Genomic DNA, 26,906 nt, shown 5'->3' on the forward strand with positions numbered 1-26,906 from the left:
AAACAACCACCAAAACAAACAAAATACATGTAACACTGGTTTTGAAGACACTGCATTAATGGCACATTGGGTAGAGTGTTCAAAAGGATCTTCACTCAGTGGTAGGGAATAGTTAGCCCTAGACTAGATGCTCTGCTAGTTCTACCTAACAAATCTTCAAAGGTTTTGAGATGGAAAAGTATCAAGCTGTTTATAAGTAATGTAACTAATATCCCCAAATAAGGATCAAGGATTTTTATAGGAATACAAACATATCCAGCACCCCAAAAAGGTAAAATTAACAGTGTCTGGAATTCAACTGAAAATTGTCAGGAATGCAAAAAAAAAAAAATCAGAAATATATGGCCAGTAGTGAAGAAAAAATTTAATTAAAACTGATCAAGATCTGACGTTAGAATTAGAAGAAAAGGACCTTAAATAGTTACTATAACAATATTGTGTATGTTCAAAATGCTAGAGACATGGGAAATATAAAAGAGATGCAGATCAAGGTTTTAGAGATGAAAACTACAAAAACTGAAATGAAAAATGCACTGGATAGGATTAATAGTTTAGCAGACATTACAGAAGAAAAGATGATAAACTTGAAGACATAGCAACAGAAACTAATGGAATGGAAATTGACAAGGTAATTCTAAAAGTCCTATGAAGCTGGAAAGGACTTAGAATGGTTAAAACAGCTTTGGAAAAAAAAATTGGAGAGCTATAACTATCTGATTTCAAAATTTATTAAACAGCTACAGAAATAAAGAGAATGTGTATTGCTGTAAAGAGAAACAAATCAATTGAACAGAACAGAATAAACAAATCCCATTCACATCTGGACAACTGATTTTTGACAAGGTTCAAAGGCAATTTAGTGGAGAAAGAGTATTTTGTTCAACAAATGGTGCTGCCCAGTCAGAACGGCTAAAATTAACAAGTCAGGAAACGACAGATGTTGGCGAGGATGCAGAGAAAGGGGAACCCTCTTACACTGTTGGTGGGAATGCAAGCTGGTGCAGCCACTCTGGAAAACAGTATGGAGGTTCCTCAAAAAGTTGAAAATAGAGCTACTCTGCAACCCAGCAATTGCATTACTAGGTATTTACCCTAAAGATATAAATGTAGTGACCTGAAGGGGCACCTGCACCCATCAAAAAAGGAAAAAAAAGAAATCTTGTCATTTGCAAGTGGGTGGAACTAGAGGGTATTATGCTAAGCGAAAAAAACCAATCAGAGAAAGACAATTATCCTATAATCTCACTGATATGTGGAACTTAAGAAACAAAAAAGAGGATCATAGGGGAAGAGAGGAAAAAATAAAACAAGATGAAATCAGAGAGGGAGACAAACCATAAGAGGCTCTTAATCATAGGAAACAAACTGAAGGTTGCTGGAGGGGAAGGGGGTAGGCAGATGGGGTAACTGGGTGATAGACATTAAGGAGGGCATGTGATGTAATGAGCACTGGGTATTATATAAGACTGATGAATAATTGACCTGTACCTCTGAAACCAGTAATACATTATATGTTAATTAATTGAATTTAAATTTAAAAAAGAGAAAAACAACAACAAAAACAAATGGTAATGCAGTAATTTGATATCCATATGCAAAAAAAAAATCTCAACATATAAATTACACCTTACACAAAAATTAACTGAAGATGGGTCATTGACCTAAATATAAAACATGAAACTATAAAAGCTTTTAGGAATAAAAATAGGAAATCTTTATGATGTTGATTTGGCAAAAATAGATACAACACCAAAAGCATGACCAAACAAACAAACAAAACCTGATAAAGTATACTTCATCCAAATTTAATTTTTATCCAAAAATACTATTAGGAGAATGAAACGGCAAGTTACAGATTAGGAGAAAATATCTGCAAAGCATACATATCATTAAGGACTAAAGGACCAGGATATATAAAGACTACTCGAAACTCAAGAAAACAAAATGGGCAAAAGATTTAAACATCCACTTCACAATAGAAGCTACACAGATAGAAAATAACATGAAAATATGCTCAACATCATTAGTCATTAAGAAAATGCAAAATAAAACAATGAGGTACCTAGTAGAATGGCTAATAAGACTGACCATACTGAGTACGGATAAAGATGTAGAGGAACTCTTACTACCATGAGTCAGATTTTACTGTCTTCCTATGATTTTCACCTTCAATTTATGTGTTTTTTTTTCCTTTTAAGCAAATACTGTTCTGTCTCTTCCCTCAAGACTTGAATGCCCCATTCACTATGCCCTGAGCTCAAATAGCCTTTCAATATTAATGAGAATTTAAAGTTGTCATCTAATGCAGATGCTTTCCTGATATCCCAACAGGGGCTGTAGCAGACACCTTTTATGCTACAGAAACCCCAAAGAATGGTTAAGAGTAGGTATACATAAAGTTTTCTTGTTAACATTTGAGATCAATTAACTTCAGAATAAAACCTTAAATGTTATAATTAGGGGCGAAAAATGAATAGTTGGAAATATCAGTTATGCATCTTTTCACATTAAACTGAATGTCAGATTCTCCCCTCAGGTTTCATGAGACACTTTCATAGTTTACCTTATCTTGAATGTGTTTTCTACCCCAAAATAATTTGTTTATATATAATGTCAAAAAGTTCCTTTGATCTCAACTTCAGAAATAATTTTAGGTTTGAATAGCTTTCTCTTATTTCTAATGATAATGCCTGTATACCAAATGAAAAGCTGGTTTGACCTCTATGCTACAACAATATTCCTACTTAAAACTTACAATAATAATAACAGTAACAATAACAATAAAACTTTGCTTATTATCACTCAGTACCTGAGCTTCTTCCTGTTGCTTTTTAAGCTGTTCCAGCATTTGCTGAAATTCAGCCTCTTTCTGTTCTGCCTCTTCCAAGGTGGCCTGATTCTGTTCCTCATAGGCCATGGCCACCACAGCCAGGATCAAATTCACCAAATAGAAAGATCCCAAGAAAATCACCAGGACAAAAAATATCATGTATGTTTTTCCAGCAGCACGTAATGTCTAGGGGAAACAAAGGATAATTTCATCAGTATTTTATATAATGTCCCCAAATAAAGATTTGATTTCCATAATTAGGTAGTGAGGAGATGAATACTTTTTAGCATCCAGTGTATTTTGACCAAGATTTGTTTGCTGTTAAAATGAACACATGTGTAAGTGCATGCATACGTGTGCATACACACACAAATAACATTTAAATTAATCTGAGCCTTGACTGTAGTGTCATTTGATACAAACACACATTTCAAATTAGTATATATTGGATATATATACGAAACCCTATGAAAATCTTAAGAGTCCATAATGGGGGGCACTATTAACAAATAACACTACCTTTAATTCCTTTCAATGGAGTTCTACTTCCATGATGGCCTACACTACACCATCTAAAGATAACGTCTTTCTTTCCTCCTTTTCTAGCCCCAATTAACCATGGGTTTAACTTGAAATTTTTTATGTAATTGATTTTTAAATATTTTCACATGTTCTTTTTATATCTACAATTAGATTATGAACTCAAAGCCATGAACATTCTTTCCGTCTTCCATAGTTCCTAGCAGAATGTCCTTCATATAAGAAGTTTTTACTGTACATGTACTGACTGAATGAACAATTGGGATTCTAGGCATATTTGCTTTGTACTGGACCCTCCTCTGTATTCTAGAGTCTTACTAACAAGTATTGAAACTTGTCAGTTCATTTATGTTCATAAAATTAAATCTCACACATGTTAATTTGAACCTTACTGCTGTGGTCTGAATGCTTGTGTCTCCCCAAAATTCCCCAGTTGAAAATCTAGTGCCCAGTGTGATAGTATTAGAAGATGGGGCCTTTGGGAGGTGATTAGATGGTGAAGGTGGAGCTGTCAGGAATGGGATTAATGCCTTATAAAAAGCACCTCCAGAGAGATCCCTAGCCCCTTCTATGCAGATGATGACACAGCAAGAAAATGCCAGCTTATGAACCAATAAGGGGCTTTTGCCAGAATGAAGCCATGCTGGCATCTTGATCTTAGACTTCCCAGTCTCCAGAACTATAAGCCATCCACTTCTGTAATTTATAAGCTATCCAGGCTGTGGTATATTGTTGTAGCAGCCCTAATGGATTAAGACACTTACCAACTGGTAAAGGTTCTCCCAGTAGTCTTGAGTCATGAGTCGAAATAGAGACAAGAAAGCCCAACTAAAGGTATCAAAGCTTGTGTATCCATAGTTGGGGTTTCGGCCAGCCTTCACACAGATGTATCCTTCTGGACACTGGCTATAAGAGAGAGAAATGGTGCTAGCGTCAGGTTGGCAATTATTGCCATTTCAATTGATGTTGATTTATAGGAATTCTCAAAACCCAGGGTTGTTGTCTATGATGGATTTTCTTGCCTTCATTTCCAGAGCACTTTAGGTAATTGCTTACAGTGATACTGTTATTAGATGAAATTTATTAGGAAAACCAATAGAAAACTGGGATGCAAGGAGTCAGATTTGCAGACATTTAGAATGGGAAAGAGGCAGCAACCACACACTTTTGCCTCTGACTTCATCAGTGTCTTGCTCTTTACAAAGTGGCAAGAATCAATAATTAAAAATGAAAGGCCAGAAAACAAAGGGTATGGAACCACTTAATGAGCTACTTCAGTAGGCGCTTCTGTAGAACTTTATAAAATAAAGCTTATATTTTAGAATATTTGAGATTTACAGAAAAATTACAAAGAGGGCCCAGAATAAATGCCCTGTTTCCATGCTCACTTTCCTCTATTGTTAATATGTTAGTATGGTACATTTCAATCAATATTGATACATTATTATTAACCAAAGTCCATACTTCATTCAGATTTCCTCAGTTTTTCCCTAATATCCTTTTTTTCATGTTCTTCAATTGTTCTTTTTTTAAATTTTATCATGTTATGTTAAATCACCATACATTACATCATTAGTTTTTGATGTAGTTTTCCATGATTCATTGTTTGCCTATAACACCCAGTGCTCCATTCAATACGTGCCCTCTTTAATACCCATCACCAGGCTAACCCATTCCCCCAATCCCCTCCCCTCTAGAACCCTTTGTTTCTCAGAGTCCGTAGTCTCTCATGGTTCGTTTCCCCCTCCAATTCCCCCCCTTCATTTCTCCCTTCCTACTATCTTCTTTTTTTTTTTTTAACATATAATGTATTATTTGTTTCAGAGGTACAGGTCTGTGATTCAACAGTCTACACAATTCACAGCGCTCACCATAGCACATACCCTCCCCAATGTCTATCACCCAGCCACCCCATCCCTCCTACCACTCCAGCAACCCCTAATATCCTTTTTATGTTTCAGGATCCCATTCAGGATACTATATTACATTTAGTCACCATGTCACTTTAGGATCCTCCTGATAAAGTTTCTTAGACTTTCCTTGTTTTTGATTATCTTGATAGTTTTAGGAATACTTTCAGGTATTTTGAAGAATGTCTTTCAATTGGAATTTGTCTGACATTTTTCTCTTGATTAGATTGGGGATGGATTTTTGGGGAGGTAAAGTATCATTATTGTCACATCATATCAAGGGTACATATGATCAATATGACTTATCACTGTTGATACTAACTTTTGTCACCTGATTGGAGGTAATGTTTGTCAGGTTTCTTCACTGTACATTTACTCTTTCTTTTTTTTCCCCATACTGCATTCTTTGGATAAAAGTCACTATGTGCAGCCCACACATTAGGATCCACCTTCTTAAGAGTAGAGCATTTACAGAGATTATTTGGAATTCTTTTGCATGGGGGATTTATCTATTATATCTCATTTATTTATTTATTTCCTTTTCAATTATTTCTTTATATGAGTAGGTACTCATGATATTCATTTCATACTTTGAGTTCTAATTTAATTGTTTTATTTATTTTGTTGCTTAAATTGTTCCAGTGTTAGCCATTGGGAGCTTTTCCACTGACTCCTGTATCTCTTTGATGTAACCCTATGGTTCTGTGTGTTCTGTTTTTGTTTGTTTTTTAGCATTTTCTTACTTTGTGGCACTACAAGATGCTTCAGACTCATCTTTTATATTTCCTGCTCTAGAATCGGCGATTTCTCCAAGAAGTCCTTGTTCTTTTATTGGAGAACAGTATTAGAACCCAGGACAAGTGTGTGTGTGTTTGTGTGTGTATGTATACACATATATCTCCTTGCTTTGTCGACTGAGGACCTAGAAGTAATGACACTGCCTTAGCAATAAACATAGCACCCAGATCTGGCTTCTAATAACACATATGTGTATATGAATATGTAAACATCTATGCCTCTATTAAGCTAAACAGGAGGTCATACTGTTTCCAACCCTATTTCATCACCTCATGATATCATTCTAGACTCCTACCTTTGCGTAACTATAACTTCTCATTCCAAAAGTGGCTGGCTTCTATCATCTACTATCTATATGCTTAATTGTTCAATACTAGTATACATGGATAGTTGTTTCAGGATTGCTAATCCATACTAGCATGGGAAACAACTTTATCAACTAGAGTACAGTTTTTTTTTTTTTTTTTTTTGCCTTTGCCTTACACACTCCACTTCCAAAGTTGTTTAGATCAACACCTGTTCTCCTACTCTTTCAGTGAGGTTATTTTATACATTATAAATATATTTGTATCCCTTTGTTACATTCTGTTTTTCAGCCGGGGATACCCCAACCATACAAATGCTTCTTTTTATTTGCATACACTTAACTCTTTGTGCTGTTAAGTTCTATGAGTTTTTTTTTTTTTTTTTTTTTTTTTTTTTAAAGATTTTATTTATTTATTTGAGAGAGAGAGAATGAGAGACAGAGAGCATGAGAGGGAGGAGGGTCAGAGGGAGAAGCAGACTCCCCGCCGAGCAGGGAGCCCGATGCGGGACTCGATCCCGGGACTCCAGGATCATGACCTGAGCCGAAGGCAGTCGCTTAACCAACTGAGCCACCCAGGCGCCCCAAGTTCTATGAGTTTTGACAAATGCTTAATGCTCACCATTACAGAATCATACAGAAGTTTTTCCACTCTAAAGAATCCCCCATGCGTCACCCAGTCAACCCCCTACCCTGAACCCTTGAAAAACACCAATTTTTTTTAAATCATTTCTATTGTTTATCTTTTTGAGAATGTCATGTAATTCGAATCAGACAAATATAGGTTTTTCAGATGGGCTTCTTTTCATGTATTAATATGTATTTAAGGTTCATCAATGTCTTTTTGTGCTTGTTAGCTCATTTTCTTTCTTTTTTTAAAAAAGATTTTATTTCTTTATGTATTTGTCAGAGAAAGAGAGCACAAGCATGGGGAGCGGCTGGCAGAGGGAGAAGCAGGCTCCCCGCTGAGCAGGGAGCCCGATGTGGGACTTGATCCCAGGACCCCGGGATCATGACCTGAGCCGAAGGCAGATGCTTAACCAACTGAGCCACCCATGTGTCCCTCATTTTCTTTTTATCACTGAATAATATCCATTCACTGGATGAATACATCACAGTTATCCATTCACCTTTTGTGGGACATCTTGGTTGTTTCCAGTTTCTTGTGATTATGAATACAACTGTTATAAATACTCACATGCATGTTCAAGTTAATTGGCCAAATATCTAGTAGGGAAATTGCTTGATCATATGGTTAGACTGTGTTTATTTTGTAAGAAACTGCCAAATTGTCTTACAAAATTGTTGCACTATTTTGCATTCCCTCCAGCAATGAATGAGAATTCCTGTTGTTCTGCATCCTCACCAGCAGTTGGTATTACCAGTTTTTTTGGATTTTAGCCATTCTAATAGGTATATAGTAGTAACTCATTGCTGTTTTAATTTTCAATTCCCTAATGACAGATGATGTTTAGCATCTTTATATATCCTTATTAGCCATCTGTATATATTCTTTTGTAGGGTGTCCAGATTTTTGCCTATTTTTAAATTGAGCTATTTGTTTTCTTTTTGTTGAGTTTTAAGAGTGCTTTGTATAGTTTGGTTACAAGTCTTCTTTTCAGATAAATATTTTGCAAACATTTTCTCCCAATTATGGCTTATTTTTTCATTCCCTTTATAGTGTCTCTGCAAAGCAGAAGTTTTTAATTTTAATTAAGATTTTTTCTTTCCTGGATTGGGTTATTGGTGTTTAAAACTTATCACTAAATCTGAGGTCATGTAAATTATATTCTCTGCTTTCTTAAAGAAGTTTTATGGTTTTGTATTTTACATTTAGGTCTATGGTTGATTTTTTTTTCCGGTGGTTTTTATTTTTTTATTTATTTATTTTTATTATGTTATGTTAATCACCATACATTACATCATTAGTTTTTGATGTAGTGTTCCACGATTCATTGTTTGCGTATAACACCCAGTGCTCCATGCAGAACGTGCCCTCTTTAATACCCATCACCAGGCTAACCCATCCCTCCACCCCCCTCCCCTCTAGAACCCTCAGTTTGTTTCTCAGAGTCCATAGTCTCTCATGGTTCGTCTCCCCCTCCGATTTCCCCCCCTTCATTCTTCCCCTCCTGCTATCTTCTTCTTCTTCTTCTTTTTTTAAAAACATATAATGTATTATTTGTTTCAGAGGTACAGGTCTGTGATTCAGCAGTCTTACACAATTCACAGCGCTCACCATAGCACATACCCTCCCCAATGTCTATCACCCAGCCACGATTTTGAGTTAGTTCTTGTGTAAGGCGTGAGATCTGTATCTAGGTTCATTTCTTTGCATATGGATTTCCAATTGCTTCAGCCCGATTTGTTCAAAAAACTTTCCTGTCGCCATTGAATTGAATTTTCCTCTGTCAAAAATTAGTTGATTACATTTGTGTAGGTCTATTTTTTTGGGGGGGGGTATCTGTTCTATTTCATTGATACTATTTATCTATTCCTTCCCCAGTACCATACTGTCTTCATTACTGTATTCTCTTAGGAAGTCTTGAAGTTAGGTAGTTTCTTTAGAATTTTATTTGATATTTAACAAGAGTGGCTATCAATTTTACCATGTAAATCACCTAACCCATACTAAGTACTCAATAAAGAGAGGTGATTCTTATGGTTTCATAGTGATAAAGTATTCATCATCCAGCCTTATCCAAAATTTTATCTAGGCCTTTACATTAATCATAATAATAAAAATAATACCTAAAATGCAATAAACACTTATGATGGACCAGGTGCTAAATCAAGGGCTTTATGTGTATTAAGTAATTAATCACCAAAACAACCCTAAGAGACAATATTACTCTCCACATTTTAGAAATAAATAAAATCAGATACAGAGAGCTTAGAACACTTTTCCAAAGTCAGAGTTTGTAATTGGTGGAATTAGGGTTTGAATCCAGATACATATGAACTCTAGAATTCATGCTCTTATTCACTATATTCTCCTAACAAAGGTTAGGAAAAATATCAGGAAAATAATACCCCAAACACCATATCCAGACTGTTATACATTTTCAATAATACTACATCTTTATGGCCACATGAATTTCCCATTTTCTAGGATGACTCAAAATACTTCTGTGTAAATTCTGTGGTTTAAGAGTCACTAACTGTTGCCATCCTTGGCTTCTAAAAAATTACTCTACACCCTGACCTAAAATTAATTTAAAATACTCTTGGAAAAATATGTTAAGTATGAGTGACCAGCAGGATGACTAAGATATTAAAGTGTCTCTTATTGTAGAATGTGACCAAAAAGAACTATTAGGCATGTAGACCTAGACATGCCTTTGACATATATCTGTCCCTTGACTCTTTTGCACACTGGGTTTTCATGCTATTTCAAGAATACCTAACTCTCTCAAAGCAGTTTCCCAACTGCTGAAGATCATGTTCTATTCTGGATCTTTTCCAGCCACAGCAAAACTTATCACATCAACACATACCCCCGTCAATCAAAATGTTCCCTGTATTTATTAAACAGCTCTGATGGGTTTACAAAAAACACAGACTATGGGTCTTCACGCTTGGGGGTTATAATCAGGTATATCTTAACTATGGAATTCTGGAGAAAAGGTCTTCACCCAGAGGGGTGATTTTAATGACCATGAGTTTAGAAGTGATAACAGTCCTCTAACACAGAAAGGTACTTACTAGGTAGGTAGCATCACTATTATATATGTGTAAGAATACCCTTGTATTTTTTTCCTATCTGCTTTTTCCCAAACTGTTCTAGATTTTTTAAAATTGTGTTTCTTACCCTGCATCTGAGCCATTTCCACAGAGTAGAGGGTCCTTTTGTCCATCCAAAACATAAAAGTGACCTGTTAATATAAAGAATAAACTATTTCATTTCATATCTATCCTACTGACATTGGGAATAAATGAGAGTTTGACTGTCTCAGTTATTTCCAAAGTGGACACAATGAGGTATATTTACAAAAATGGTTTCAAGCCCACAGCCTCAACTATTTATAGTTGAAAATTCAGCAACACTAAGGTTAACAATGTAGCAATATTTCTTACTGTCATCTTCAATATAATCCTTCCAGTTAAATGTACTCATTGTTACATTAACAAATATCCCATTTGAATCCATTGTGCCATTAAAGTAGGATGTGGTGTTGGTTTCAAAAGCAGAATCGCTTGGGGGCCATTGCAAGCATTTATTCCGCAGGTTGCCCATGAACAGCTGCAGACCAATTAGAGCAAACACGCTCAGACAGAACACAGTCAAGATCATGACATCAGAAAGCTTCTTCACGGACTGGATTAGGGCCCCTACAATGGTCTTTAAACCTGAGGAGAGACAGCAATAGGTCATCCAAGGATGAGTGTCATAATCCGTAATGTCTTCTTAGTCACACACATTCTCTTTTCCCATAAATGGTTGCCTGGCTATTTAGACACAAAGCTTTATGGATAGCCAGATGGTTTGGGAAATGGATGAAAAGCAGATTTTATTTATGAATAGTATGCTTTCTGGAGGTTTAAAATGAAAGTGTAAATATCTAGGCAGGAAGCTTTTTTTGTGTGTGGTTTTATGTGTTGTCATGAACATCTAAAGAAGAACTTGCAGTTATTTTTCATTTCAGATTGTGTTTCATGAGGCATCTCCCTCCAACCCATTCTTTACACCAGCCTCTAAGTAGCAATAATTCAGAGGAGAAAAGAATTTTAAAATATTAAATATCCTATGCCATGCTGTTCAAGAATAATCTTTTCTCCTTTATAAAAGGAGATCTATTCTCATAATAGATCTGCAGTGAATGGGAAACCCAAGTAAGTTAGTAAAGGCATGGTAGTAAAGCTTTTTCCAGATTGTAAAAGAGAAGACTTTACATCATAAATGCAAAAAGAGAGAGAAAGCATGAGAGAGTGAGTGCACACACATGCACAAAACTAGTATTTTTATAGACAACTCATGCAATTCTCTGTTAAACTGAAAGGCTGACTTTATAAATAAGCATGTAATTTCTAAACTTTTAGGAACTGAACTGCTTTGAAACATCATTTGGCATTCTTGAAGTTGACAAACAAGAATAATAAACAATAAGTCTAATGACCTAAGTGTGATTTCAACCTAAATATTATTACAGTGTATTTAAATTCAGCCCCAGTGTTTAACCTAGCTCTCACCTGGAATGACTGAAATTGTTTTCAGTGCTCGGAGAACTCTGAATGTTCTCAGCGCTGAGACATTGCCCAGGTCCACAAACTCTGTCACGTATCTGTAATAGGGAGTTCACACACAACACAATAATACACAAGAAAAGTTGGAGATACAAGGAGCCTATCATCTTACACCAGTTTCTTACTTGGAATTACAGAAATAGTTTTCAGAGCTCTCAAGACTCTGAAAATTCGAAGGGCTGAAACATTGCCTAGGCTTACAAATTCTGTTACATACCTGTAGAATTAAATCAGAGTTACTGATAGTTTTGGCAAAGTTTATACTAAATAAAGAATGAAAGTTGGGTTTGGCGTATAGAGCCCCTTGAGTTTAACAAATGGAATTGCTACAGACCTCAGGATGCCATATGTTGAAAACTGCTTTTAAGGAATAAAATTTTGTTGCCTTATTTCAATGTAATTTTCACTAATATGAGCAAGTTTGTAAGAAATCAAAGTACAGTTGGAGGTATTATGCTCAATGAATAACTTCATTTTGATGAAATGGAAGGCTATATGACATGAGAGTAATTGTTTAGTGCTCACTTACCAGATAGATTTACCTTACTATATGTATTGTAATGTGTATTCTCAAAATATATGAGGCATATGGTTAATTTGGCTAATAAGCAAACTCTGCATTTAAAATATGTCACAACCACCTGGTTTGTGCTACAACTATTTTCATTCCTTTGAGCTTAACAACTTTCAAAAATACTCACGCCATCACAATGACACTGAAATCCAGCCAGTTCCATGGATCACGAAGGAATGTAAAATCTTCTAAGCAAAACCCTCTTGCCAAGATTTTTATAAGTGACTCAAAGGTGTAGATTCCAGTGAATGTGTACCTAGGAAAAGCATCCAAATAAAAATTAACATTTTCGTTTGAGCTGTTAATATACATTATTTCATATATGGCAAATCTTATCCTTCTGTGGTTTTTTAATTTGCTAAAATCTAATTTCATATTTCCATTTACAAAGACTTGACTAGTCTAATTAATCTTATAAGCCTAAATAAAGGGTTAAGCTGAAAAGATAGTATCTTCCCCAAAGAATCTGATCTTGTTTAACTATTTAGACTTTAGAGTAATAGTTTCATGTGTTTTATGGATAATGATCAAGCTTGACCCTCTAGAGCAACACTGTTTGATTAAAATATAATACAAGCTAAATATGCAGTTTTCAAATTTTCAGTAGCCAAATAAAAAATGAAAAACAAGTTAATTTAATTTTCACATTATATTTTATTTAAACCAATGTATCGAAAATATTATTTCAACAACTAAGACTAGCTAAATTTCAGGTTTCACATGTGGCTAGTGTCTCCCTTATTAGACAATATAGCTCTAGAGTTAAAATTTCTTGGATTTATTTACTTATAATAAAATATTTCATTCAAATTTATTAATGATTAGAATTATTTTTAGGAATATTTCCCATGTCTAATCCAGAAAATATGCTTCCCCTTTTTATCTTTAAGAGTCAGGCATAGAGTTTTAAAACTGCTTATCTCATATATATCTACACAAGAAAAATTATAATTTATTAGTATTTTATGTGTGTGCATTCACACAATTACCAAAACTCAGAGCGAAACCAAATTTCTGATTCTTACCTGCATCAGCTACCATTTCTGTACAATTGAGCCAAATCATTTAAACATGCTTACATTCAAGTTTCAACCTCCAAAATGGTGAAAAGCTTTTCCATTTACTTTTTGATATATAGTGCATTTCTAGCCCTCTCTCCTTTGAGTGTTGACAATATTATTTCTGTTTCTTCCAAAAATAGTTGAGAAAGAGTACTTGTTTTTCAACATTGTGTTCTTTTAAAAAGTGCAATTTAAGATTATCCTTCAGATTATTTCACCCAGGCCACAAAGATTTGATTTACTCATATTAAAATTAATTATATTTCCCACCTACTAGTATTTTATATGTGAATAAAGTTAGGAGAGTTATTTCTGCATTGTTTTCTGCAGAAATTTCTCTCATATGAGGGAACAAAGAAATAAGAAAATCTATGCAGCAATCTTCACATCAAGTTCTCGGCCTTTTGGCTAAGATCAAGTGAAGTTTTCCTAAGAACATTCCCCCTCCTTTTTAAAATAATTCAGTTGATTTTTTGAGAAATATAATTGCTGTCTTTACTTATTATGAAGTAGCTGACCTCTTTAGGAAAAGATATAATTTACAATGCCAAGCTTATATTTACTTGTGTTTTAGTGTGGACCTTTGCACATTACACATAATCACCATGACATTTCTGTTCGGAGCTAGCTACCTTGTGAAAAGCCATAAGAGACAGCTCAATGTACGTTTTATTTATCACATTAATGGTTAATTCCCTATGGTCTATGCTTAGGCAATTCTGAGTTATCTAAGATTAAAGTCCCTACTCCTATCCCTGTTTTTGTTGATAGCTATCCAAGGAAGAGTGTCCTGGAGCTTAACATGTGAGACAGAGCTTTGCCCAGGACAGGTGTTCAGAAGTGCCTATTAGCAAACTAGATTGAACAGGTAAGTGAGAATCAAGGGGAACTTGATCTTTCTTAGCTCTGCCCCACTAGGCCCCTAATCATACTTTTGATTCTGTCCATGTCACCCAGGTTTTTTTCCTATAATAATGATGTCTATAGATCTGCCTGCCTTTCATAATATGACCCTCACTATACCATATGGTCCTCAGCCTATTCTGTGCATATCACCTCTTTGTACCAAGACTGTTTATGCTATCAATGACCTGTTTTCATGTCAGAACTGAATTCTTTTTTCTTTGCACTCTTGTTTATTTGGTTTGGGTTGTTGGCTGTAACCACTAATTTTGCTTGTTTTCCTGCCACTTTGCTGTCAAGTGATAAATGATCCGGATAAATGATCGGGAAACCTGTGCAAAGTTTTCCCGCTAAATGAAGTCAAAAACCTTTTGTAGGGGTAAGAACATTTTCATAATGGATGTAGTTATCTCTAAAAATGACTTTAAAAAGAGAGACCTGCTGGGGGGGGCCTGGGTGGCTCAGTTAAGCATCCATCTCTTGATTTCGGCTCAGGCCATGATCTCAGTATCGTGAGATTAAGCCCCACATTGGGCTCTGTGCTGAATGTGGAGCCTGCTTAGGATTCTCTCTTCTTTGCCCACCCCCCCCAACTCTCTCTCTCTCTCTCTCTCTAAGAAAGGAGAGAGACCTGCATATTCAAGTAATAATATGCAAATGTCCTCTTTACCTATCTTTTAATAATGTTATACAAATGATATTTGTATATGGTTAAATGCTGCAGTAATTTCTTCTAGGAAGAGTACATATAGAATGGTTTTATATGTCCATTTGTTAATCCACAAATCATAAATGATAACTAAGAATTCTGTTAAATTGCTTGCCTCAACATAAGAACTAGATTCTCTACTAAAATGATTTCTAAGGAGCATTTCCCAGCTACTATAAAAAAAAATCTTTAATGTGTTAAACTGACAAATGATGGCTTAGGATAGTGCATTAAATCCTCATAGAAGCCTATAAAAACAGAAATAGAAGTGGCAATATTTGTCATAACTTATCTCCTATTGGATATTACTTTTAAAAAATATGACAATAAAAAGAACATACTAGAAACTTTTTTTTTCAGTAAACTTTATCATTGTATTATACAATACATAAATAGCTTACATAACCTAAATACCTTCTGTTTCACTAAGTAGTTTCTTTGTCATGAATAACCTCATATGTGACTGATAACTTAAGGAATAGTGTTGTTATAATGCAGAAATTATGTTACTTAATGCAAAAATTTCCCCAGAACATTAATGTTTTGAATGAATTAGTGGCATCTTTAAGCGTTAAAATTATTTAACGCTTAAATAAAACATTCTTAGCGTTAAAGGAAGACCTTAGTGATAATGAAGAGAATTGACATATAAGAGCCTTTTTTAGTGGAAGCAGGAGCTAGTTTAACATGCCCAAGAACTATTGTGCTTAGACTGTTTCCTTTGTATTAAAATAATAAATAAGTGTATTATTTTGATGACATGATAGAAATGTCCCCAGGTCTTCATCTTAAGCGAGAAAGGACAAGCAAGGCCTGGAGTCTGAGACTCCAAAGGAGTCTCTGGCTGTGATTTTAGGTACAAATGTCTGTAGAGCTTTAACTAGGCCAGTATCTTTTTATTGGGATTGTTACGGTTTTTATTAGTGTTCTGATTACAAAGTTTCATAAGTTTTGAGTGATCTGCTCTTAATCATGTTTTCCCCTTAAGCCCTGTTATTTTTTGAGCTATGATTTTGTAGAGAGGTTTTATTTCTTTTACGGAACACATCTGTTGTGTTTTAGTACACATGCTGTGTCTAAATAAACTACATATCTAAATATAACTAAATATCTAAGTTACTTAAACACCTAAATGTGTTTTCCTGAATATAATGATATAACATATAACCAAAATACCTAATATAATAATATTGTGCTAAACACCTAAATCTGTTTTATGAGAATATAACAATAATGGTAATATACTAGAATAAAATAATTTTATTCATCACATTACTCAAATGGTCATTGCTTTTTTGTTTTTTTTTTAAGATTTATTTATTTATTTGAGAGAGAGAGAATCCTCAAGCAGACTTCTTGCTGAGCTCAGAGCATAGGCTCCCTGAGATCATGACCTGAGACGAAGTCAAGAGCCAGGTGCTTAACCAACTAAGCCACCCAGGTGCACAAAATGGTCATTGTTTTTTTTTTATCTAAAATGCATAACTATGATTGAATCTTAACTTTTATGCTAAATGATTGGTTTAGTTTACCAGCTAGTGTATATACTATTTATAACCTTTCTTAAACAGATACTATCATGAATTTGTTGGAAAGAATACTTACCTCATAGAAGAGAAACTCCCCCAAAGAACTTCCCTTATCTTCTTTCATGTTATGGAAATAACTTTTTCTTAGAAGTTTTTAGCCTGACTCCAAAAAGTATAAAACTTGTCAGACCATAACCATAAGGCGATTGCTAGAGAATTTGAGTGTGCATTTCTCATTCAAAGAAGTCATTCCTACTTACTCTACATTCTTCGTCCAGTCTGGAGGGTTACTCAAGGTCATAAATACGCAGTTGGTCAAAATAGTGCACATGATAAGCATGCTGAATAAAGTAGATTATAGTTAAGGAATAAATGCTAGTATATTATCATGGCCATTTACAAACAATCCAATGCCAAAAAATAATAATAATAATAATCAAAGTTACCTGTGAAATTTGTCTTACTTATTTGTTTTAAAACAATGGCAAAAGTAATAAGAAACTTCAAAGCCTGTCATATGTTCTTGGTCTGCTCTTTTTCATTTTACATGAAATGTAAAATTTCACAGAACTGAATTTAATGGAAAGGGATCTCTATTTTAAGCAGTGGGAATTTTGCATTCCAATCAGTTATGTGAAATAACACTGCAAGGGGAAATGACCATTCTTTAGTAAGTTCACAATATAAGTGTAAATTGTAAAAAATATAAATGTAATTATATCTGAAGTTGTACTTCAGATGTGATTTAAAATCAGCATTGGCTGACAAAACGTTAATGAATACAATTTAAAAACCCTGAGAATGTATACCCCAGTATATTTAAGGATTACGTTGACTGAGAATTCTACTGTAATTAGGTACTCTTAATAGTCTTATTGTGATGTGACTCATTCTTTTAGTGTTGATAAAAGAAGAGTAAAGGGAGAGAGAATTTTTTGCTGATAAGTTAATATTGTTTTCTAACTTTTTATTTTTACTTTAGACTGTGGGGGAACTTAGTGGGCCATCTAGATATCCTTCTGTACCTAGTCCACACCATACCTAACATATAAATGCTATTTTGTAAACTTCCTGAGAATTTGCCATAATTAAGTTCTCTTAGGATCTCAATCAGACTTCATTCTAAGGAAGATTATGATTATTTTGGGGTGAATCTTTTATTTAAAATTATAAATGTTTGCTAATATCAAACCATAGAATGAAAAGAATTCAAATGAACTTCAAAAACTTCAGCGCTATTTGCTGTATCTCTAGGTTAACCAGTCTTTTTTCTCTCTTTTAGTTTTTATAAGGCTTTAAAAAAAATTGTTTATTGTTATGTTAATCACCATACATTACATCATAAGTTTTTGATGTAGTGTTTCATGATTCATTGTGCATAACACCCAGTGCTCCATACAGAACGTGCCCTCTTTAATACCCCTCACCAGGCTAACCCATCCTCCCACCCCCATCCCCTCTAGAACCCTCAGTTTGTTTTTCAGACTCCATCGTCTCTAATGGTTCATCTCCCCCTCAGATTTCCCCCCCTTCATTCTTCCCCTCCTGCTATCTTCTTTTTTTTTTTTCTTAACATATATTGCATTTTTTTTTCAGAGGTACAGATCTGTGATTCAACAGACTTGCACAATTCACAGCGCTCACCATAGCACATACCCTCCCCAGTGTCTATCACCCAGCCACCCCATCCCTCCCACCCCACCCCCCACTCCAGCAACCCTCAGTTTGTTTCCTGAGATTAAGAATTCCTCATATCAGTGAGGTCATATGATACATGTCTTTCTCTGATTGACTTATTTCGCTCAGCATAACACACTCCAGTTCCATCCACGTTGTTGCAAATGGCAAGATCTCATTCCTTTTGATGGCTGCGTAATATTTCATTGTATATATATACCACCTCTTCTTTATCCATTCATCTGTCGATGGACATCTTGGCTCTTTCCACAGTTTGGCTATTGTGGACATTGCTGCTATAAACATTGGGATGCACGTACCCCTTCGGATGACTACATTTGTATCTTTGGGGTAAATACCCAGTAGTGCAATTGCTGGGTCGTAGGGCAGCTCTATTTTCAACTTTTTGAGGAACCTCCATACAGTTTTCCAGAGTGGCTGCACCAGCTTGCATTCCCACCAACAGTGTAGGAGGGTTCCCCTTTCTCTGCATCCTTGCCAACATCTGTCGTTTCCTGACTTGTTAATTTTAGCCATTCTGACTGGTGTGAGGTGGTATCTCATTGAGGTTTTGATTTGGATTTCCCTGATGCGGAATGATGTTGAGCACTTTTTCATGTATCTGTTGGCCATTTGGATGTCTTCTTTGGAAAAATGTCTGTTCATGTCTTCTGCCCATTTCCTGACTGGATCATTTGTTCTTTGGGTGTTGAGTTTGGTAAGTTCTTTATAGATTTTGGATACTAGCCCTTTATCTGATATGTCATTTGCAAATATCTTCTCCCATTCTGTCAGTTGTCTTTTGGTTTTGTTGACTATTTCTTTTGCTGTGCAAAAGCTTTTTTCTTGATGAAGTCTTTTTTTTTTTTTAAAGATTTTATTTATTTATTTGACAGAGAGAGACACAGCGAGAGAGGGAACACAAGCAGGGGGAGTGGGAGAGGGAGAAGCAGGCTCCCCGCTGGGCAGGGAGCCCGATGCGGGGCTCGATCCCAGGACCCTGGGATCATGACCCGAGCCGAAGGCAGACGCTTAACGACTGAGCCACCCAGGCGCCCCTTGATGAAGTCTTAATAGTTCATTTTTGCCCTTGCTTCCCTTGCCTTTGGTGATGTTTCTAGGAAGAAGTTGCTGCAGCTAAGGTCGAAGAGGTTGCTGCCTGTGTTCTCCTTAGCATTTTGATGGACTCCTGTCTCACATTGAGGTCTTGCAACCATTTTGAGTCTATTTTTGTGTGTGGTGTAAGGAAATGGTCCAGTTTCATTCTTCTGCATGTAGCTGTCCAATTTTCCCAACACCATTTGTTGAAGAGACTTTTTTCCATTGGACATTCTTTCCTGCTTTGTCAAAGATTAGTTGACCATAGAGTTGAGGGTCCATTTCTGGGCTCTTTATTCTGTTCCACTGATCTATGTGTCTGTTTTTGTGCCAGTACCATACTGTCTTGATGATGACAGCTTTGTAATAGAGCTTGAAGTCCGGAATTGCGATGCCACCAGCTTTGCTTTTCTTTTTCAACATTCCTCTGGCTATTCAGTGTCTTTTCTGGTTCCATACAAATTTTAGGATTATTTGTTCCATTTCTTTGTAAAAAGTGGATGGTATTTTGATGGGGATTGCATTGAATGTGTAGATTGCTCTAGGTAGCATTGGCATCTTCACAATATTTGTTCTTCCAATCCATGAGCATGGAATGTTTTTCCATTTCTTTGTGTCTTCCTCAATTTCTTTCATGAGTATTTTATAGTTTTCTGAGTAGACAGATCCTTTGCCTCTTTGGTTAGATTTATTCCTAGGTCTCTTGTGGTTTTGGGTGCAATTGTAAATGGGATCGACTCCTTAATTTCTCTTTCTTCTGTCTTGTTGTTGGTGTATAGGAATGCCACTGATCTCTGTGCGTTGATTTTATATCCGGCCACTTTACTGAATTCCTGTATGAGTTCTAGCAGTTTTGGGGTGGAGTTTTTTGGGTTTTCCACATAAAGTATCATATCATCTGCAAAGAGTGAGAGTTTGACTTCTTCTTTGCCGATTCAGATGCCTTTGATTTCTTTTTGTTGTCTGATTGCTGTGGCTAGGATTTCTAGTACTATGTTGAATAGCAGTGGTGAGAGTGGACATCCCTGCTGCGTTCCTGACCTTAGGGGGAAAGCTCTCAGTTTTTCCCCATTGAGAATAATATTTGCTGTAGGTTTTTCGTAGATGGCTTTTATGATATTGAGGTATGTACCCTCTATCCCTGTACTCTGAAGAATTTTGATCAAGAAAGGATGCTGTACTTTGTCAAATGCTTTTTCTGCATCTATTGAGAGGATCATATGGTTCCTGTTCTTTCTTTTATTAATGTATTGCATCACATTGATTGATTTGCGGATGTTGAACCAATCTTGCAGCCCAGGGATAAATCCCACTTTGTCGTGGTGAATAATCCTTTTAATGTACTGTTGGATCCTATTGGCTAGTATTTTGGTGAGAATTTTTGCATCCATGTTCATCAAGGATATTGGTCTGTAATTCTCCTTTTTGTTGGGGTCTTTGTCTGGTTTTGGGATCAAGGTAATGGTGGCCTCATAAAACGAGTTTGGAAGTTTTCCTTCCATTTCTATTTTTTGGAACAGTTTCAGAAGAATAGGTATTAATTCTTCTTGAAATGTTTGGTAGAATTGCCCTGGGAAGCCATCTGGCCCTGGGCTTTTGTTTCTTGGGAGATTTTTGATGACTGCTTCAATTTCCCTAGTGGTTATAGGTCTGTTCAGGTTTTCTGTTTCTTCCTGGTTCAGTTTTGGTAGTTGATACATCTCTAGGAATGCATCCATTTCTTCCAGGTTATCTAATTTGCTGGCATAGAGTTGCTCATAATATGTTCTTATAATTGTTTGTATTTCTTTGGTGTTGGTTGTGATCTCTCCTCTTTCATTCATGATTTTGTTGATTTGGGTCATTTCTCTTCTCTTTTTGATAAATCTGGCCAGGGGTTTATCAATCTTGTTAATTCTTTCAAAGAACCAGCTCCTAGTTTCATTGATTTGTTCTTTTGGTTTCTATTTCATTGATTTCTGCTCTGATTTTTATTATTTCTCTTCTCCTGCTGGGTTTAGGCTTTATTTGCTGTTCTTTCTCCAGCTCCTTTAGGTGTAGGGCTAGGTTGTGTACTTGAGTCCTTTCTTGTTTCTTGAGAAAGGCTTGTATTGCTATATACTTCCCTCTTAGGACTGCCTTTGCTGCATCCCAAAGATTTTGAACAGTTGTGTTTTCATTTTCATTGGTTTCCATGAATTTTTTTTAATTCTTCTTTAATTGCCTGGTTGACCCATTCATTCTTTAGTGGGATGCTCTTTAGCCTCCATGTATTTGAGTTCTTTCCAACTTTCCTCTTGTGATTGAGTTCTAGTTTAAAATCATTGTTGTCTGAAAATAGGCAGGGAATGATCCCAATCTTCTGGTACAGGTTGAGACCTGATTTGTGACCTAGGATGTGATCTATTCTGGAGAATGTTCCATGGGCACTAGAGAAGAATGTGTATTCCGTTGCTTTGGGATGGAATGTTCTGAATATGTCTGTGAAGTCCATTTGGTCCAGTGTGTCATTTAAAGTCTTTATTTCCTTGTTGATCTTTTGCTTAGACGATCTGTCCATTTCAGTGAGGGGGGTGTTAAAGTCCCCCACTATTATTGTATTGTTGTCGATGTGTTTCTTTGCTTTTGTTATTAATTGGCTTATATAATTGGCTGCTCCCATGTTAGGTTCATAGATATTTACAATTGTTAGATCTTCTTGTTGGATAGACCCTTTAAGTAGGATATAGTGTCCTTCCTCATCTCTTATTACAGTCTTTGGTTTAAAATCTGATTTGTCTGATATAAGGATTGCCACCCCAGCTTTCTTGTGGTGTCCATTAGCATGGTACATGGTTTTCCACCCCCTCACTTTCAATCTGGAGGTGTCTTTGGGTCTAAAATGAGTCTCTTGCAGACAGCATATCGATGGGTCTTGTTTTTTAATCCAATCTGATAGCCTGTGTTTTGATTGGGGCATTTAGCCCATTTACATTCAGGGTAACTATTGAAAGATAGGAATTTAGTGCCATTGTATTGCCTCTAAGGTGACTGTTACTGTATATTGTCTGTGTTCCTTTCTGGTCTATGTTACTTTTAGGCTCTCTCTTTGCTTAGAGGACCCCTTCCAATATTTCTTGTAGGGCTGGTTTCATGTTTCCACATACCTTTAGTTTTTGTTTGTCCTGGAAGCTTTTTATCTCTCCTTCTATTTTCAATGACAGCCTAGCTGGATATAGTATTCTTGGCTGCCTATTTTTCTCATATAGTGCTCTGAATATATCATGCCAGTCCTTTCTGGATTGCCAGGTCTCTGTGGATAGGTCTGTTGCCAATCTAATATTTCTACCATTGTAGGTTACATATCTCTTCTCCCGAGCTGCTTTCAGGATTTTCTCTTTGTCTCTGAGACTCGTAAGTTTTACTATTAGATGTCAGGGTGTTGACCTATTTTTATTGATTTTGAGAGGGGTTCTCTGTGCTTCCTGGATTTTGATGCCTGTTTCCTTCCCCAAATTCGGGAACTTCACTGCTATAATTTGCTTCATATACCTTCTACCCCTCTCTCTCTTTCTTCTTCTTCTGGGATCCCAATTATTCTAATGTTGTTTCGTCTTATGGTATCACTTATCTCTCGAATTCTGCCCTCATGATCCAGTAGTTGTTTATCTCTCTTTTTCTCAGCTTCTTTATTTTCTGTCATTTGGTCTTCTATATCATTGATTCTCTCTTCTGCCTCATTTATCCTAGCAGTTAGTGCCCCCATTTTTGATTGCACCTCATTAATAGCCTTTTTTATTTCGACTTGGTTAGATTTTAGTTCTTTTATTTCTCCAGAAAGTGTTTCTCTAATAACTTCCATGCTTTTTTCAATCCCAGCTAGTATCTTTAAAGTGATGATTCTGAACTCTAGATCCAACATTATACTAATGTCCGTATTGAGTAGGTCCTTGGCAGTCGGTACTACCTCTTGTTCTTTTTGTTGAGGTGATTTTTTCCATCTTGTCATTTTGTCCAGAGGAGAATAGATTAATGAGAGAACAAAATGCTAACAGGGTAACAACGTCCCCAGAAAATATACTCTGAACAAATCAGAAAAGACCTGAAGCTGGGGGAAAAGAAAGGGAAAGAAAGAAAAAAGAAGAAAAAAAAAAAAAGGAAAAGGAAAAGATAAAAACAAGGAAAAACGAACAAAACAAAAAAAACCAGAATATGATCAAATACAATCAGGCTGGTGCATAGATTAGTGCCACACACTAGATTTTGGGTGTATTTTGGTCTGTTAGAAGAAAGTGCCTCCCAAAGTTTTAAAGAAAGAAAAACTTATATATGTACAAAAATAAGGGTTGATATGATGAAGGGATGGAATATGACTGTAAAGATGAAAATTATAAAAAATTTTATGAAAGGAATTGATAAGAAGAAAGAAGAGGATTTAAAAAAAAAAGGGAGAGAATGTGATTTGGCAGGAGAGTAGAACAAAACGATACACTAGAGATTTAGGGTATATTTTGATCTGTTAGAAGAAACTATCTCAAAATTTTAAAGAGAGAACAACTTATATATATATGCCAAAAATAAGGGTAACTACTATGAAGGGATGGAATATGACTCTAAAAATGAAAAATAAAAATGTTTTTTAAAAAAGGGATTGATAAGATATTGGTTGAAAAGGTAAAAATAAAAATTCAAAAAAAAAGTTAAAAATAATTAACTTTGAAAGACTAAAGAATCATGGTAAAAAAGCTATGAATTCTGTGTGCTGTATTCCCCTAGTGCTAGAGTTCTGCCATTCTCATTGATGGGTAAACTTGGTCTTGGCTGGCTGTTCTTGCTGATCTTCTGGGGGTGGGGCCTGTTGCCATGGTTCCCAAATGTCTTTGCCGGAGGCGGAATTGCCCCGACCTTGCTGCGGGCCTGGCTAAGTAATCTGCTTGGGTTTGCTCTCGGGAGCTTTTGTTCCCTGCAAGCTTTCCGTACAGCTTTGGAGGCTGAGAGTGAAAATGGCGGCCTCCCAATCTCCGCCCCGGAAGAGCCAAGAACTCGGGGCCCTGCTCCTCAGTGTGCCCCCAGAGAAAAGCAGTCAGTCACTCCCGTCTCCCTGGTCTCCGGCCATGCTCCGCGCTCACCCGGCCTGTCACCAAGCGTTTCTATCTCTGGCACCTGACCCCGTGTGGAGTCTCCAAATCCAGCAGATCCCTGCGGTGCGCTCCCATGCTGCTCCTCTCAGGGGAGGAAGGGGAGTCTCCCCAGATCTGCCGCTTGTGTCCCTGCTGGAAGAGCAGTGGCCCGACTGTGCCGTGGATCACGGTTTATGGCAACCCTGAGCTGAGAGCCCACTCCTTGGCTCCGTCTCTGCAGCCGGCTTCCCCGCTCCAATACCTGGGAGCTCTGCCACACTCAGGCACCCCCAGTCTTTCTGTGACCCTGAGGGTCCTGAGACCACACTGTCCCTTGAGGGTTCCACCCCCCGCTTAGCCACCGGAGCGACATCCCTCAGTGGAGCAGACTTCTAAAAGTTCCGATTTTCTGCTCCGCGGTCTATCACTTGCCAGAAGTAGCTGACAGAGGCCCCTTCCCCCGCCGTCTATCCTCCCGAATATCGCCTCGGATTCACTTTTCCGCACGTCCTACCTTCCAGAAAGTGGTTGCTTTTCTGTTCAGAGAGTTGTTGCTATTCTTTTCTTCAATCTCCTGTTGAGTTTGTAGGTGTTCAGAATGGTTTGATCCCTATCTAGCTGAATTCCTGAGACCAGACGAAATCCAGGTCTCCTACTCCTCCACCATCTTGCTCTGCCCCCCTAAGGCTTTTTTTAATCTGTCTGTATAAAATTCCCATTCTTGATTAAAGACCTAAATGTGAGACAGGATACCATTAAAATCTAGAGGAGAACACAGGCAGTAATCTCCTTGACATCAGCCATAGCAACTTCTTACTAGATAATGTCTCCTGAAGCAAGGGAATCAAAAGCAATAATAAGCTATTGGGTCTTTATCAAAATAAAAAGCTTTTGCACAGCAAAGGAAACAATCAACAAAACTAAAAGGCAACCTACAGAATGGGAGATTATTTGCAAATGACATATCTGATAAAGGATTAGTATCTAAAATGTATAAAGAGGTACACTTCACAGAAAGAAATAATACATTATATGTTAAAAAAAAAGAAGATAGTAGGAAGGGAAAAATGAAGGGGGGAAATCGGAGAGGGAGATGAGCCATGAGAGACTATGGACTCTGAGAAACAAACTAAGGGTTCTAGAGGGGAGGGGGGTGGGTGGATGGGTTAGCCTGGTGATGGATATTAAAGAGGGCATGTACTGAATGAGGCACTGGGTGTTATATGCAAACAATGAATCATGGAACACTACATCAAAAACTAATGATGTATGGTGATTAACATAACATACTTAAAAAACAAAAACAAAGAAAAAAGTGTATAAAGAACTTACAAAACTCAACACCTAAAAAACAACTAATCCAATTAAAAATGGACAGAAGATATGAATAGACATTTTCCCAAAGAAGACATACAGATGGCCAACAGACACATGAAAATATGTTTGACATCACTCATCATCAAGGAAAAACAAATCAACTACAATGAGATATCACCTCACACCTGTCAGAATGGCTAAAATTAACAACACAGGAAACAACAGTTGTTGTTGGGGATGTGGAGAAAGGGGAACCCTTACACTCTTGATGAGAATGCAAACTGGGGTAGCCACTCTGGAAAATAGTATGGAGGTTCCTCACAAAGTTACAACTAGAACTACCCTATGACCCAGTAGTTGCACTACTAGGTATTTACCCAAAGGAAAAAAAAAATACTGATTCAAAGGAGCACCTGCACCCTATGTTTATAGTGGCATTATCAACAGTAACCAAATTATGGAAAGAACCCAAATGTCCATCAACCGATGAATGGATAAAGAAGATTGGTAGGTACACACACACAAACACACACACACACACTGGAATATTACTCAGCCATCAAAAGAAAGAAATCTTGCCATTTGCAATGGTGTGGATGGAGCTAGGGTGTATTATCCTAACCGAAATAAGAGAAAGACAACCATATGATTTCACTCATATGTGGAACTTAAGAAACAAGACAGATGAACATAGGGGAAGGGGGAAAAAAAGAGGGAAGGAAACCATAAGAGACTCTTAACTATAAGATTGATGGAAGGGAGGTGGGTGGAGAATGGGCTAGATGGGTGATGGGTATTAAGGAGGGCATTTGTGTTGAGCACTGGGTATTATATGTAAGTGATGAATCCCTAAATTCTACTCCTGAAACCAGTATTACACTATATGTTAACTAACTAGAATTTAAATAAAAATTTGAAAAAGAAAAAAATGATAACATCTCACAAGAAACAAATGGTGTTGGCAAGGATGCGGAGAAAGGGGAACCCTTTTACACTGTTGGTGGGAATGCAAACTGGTACAGCTGCTCTGAAAGACCATATGGAGGCACCTCAAAAGGTTAAAAAATAGGACTACCCTACAATTCAGCAATTGTACTACTAGGTATTTATCCAAAGAATACAAAAATACTAATTCAAAGGGATACGTGCACCCCAATGTTTATAACAGCATTATCTACAATAGTCAAATTATGGAAAGAGCCCAAATGTCCATCAACTGATGAATGAATAAAGAAGATGTGGTGTGTACACACACACACACACACACACACACACAGGAATATTACTCAGCCATAAAAAAGATTGAAATCTTGCCATTTGCAACAACATGGATG

The 26,906-nt window shown here is 36.5% G+C and overlaps 1 protein-coding gene across 6 annotated transcripts in view; it reads right to left on the reverse strand.

Annotated features, from left to right (window-relative positions):
* The window catches only part of SCN3A (sodium voltage-gated channel alpha subunit 3), an 87,493-nt gene that overhangs the window by 53,783 nt on the left and 6,804 nt on the right, over positions 1–26,906 (reverse strand). For 2 of the 6 annotated variants that reach the window (XM_021703131.1, XM_044913663.1), the window contains exons 3-9: positions 16,663–16,752; positions 12,328–12,456; positions 11,573–11,664; positions 10,496–10,732; positions 10,194–10,257; positions 4,135–4,276; positions 2,810–3,016 (exon numbers count right to left, since the gene is read on the reverse strand). In XM_021703131.1, coding sequence (XP_021558806.1) covers positions 2,810–3,016; positions 4,135–4,276; positions 10,194–10,257; positions 10,496–10,732; positions 11,573–11,664; positions 12,328–12,456; positions 16,663–16,752 — 961 coding nt within the window. Of the gene's footprint in view, positions 1–2,802; positions 3,017–4,134; positions 4,277–10,193; positions 10,258–10,459; positions 10,733–11,572; positions 11,665–12,327; positions 12,457–16,662; positions 16,753–26,906 lie in introns of all 6 variants that reach the window. The other 4 variants (XM_021703132.1, XM_021703130.1, XM_044913664.1 and 1 more) reach the window with 2 other exon arrangements.

The sequence above is a fragment of the Neomonachus schauinslandi genome, chromosome 3 (genome assembly GCF_002201575.2).
Source record: "Neomonachus schauinslandi chromosome 3, ASM220157v2, whole genome shotgun sequence".
Classification (NCBI taxonomy): domain Eukaryota; kingdom Metazoa; phylum Chordata; class Mammalia; order Carnivora; family Phocidae; genus Neomonachus; species Neomonachus schauinslandi.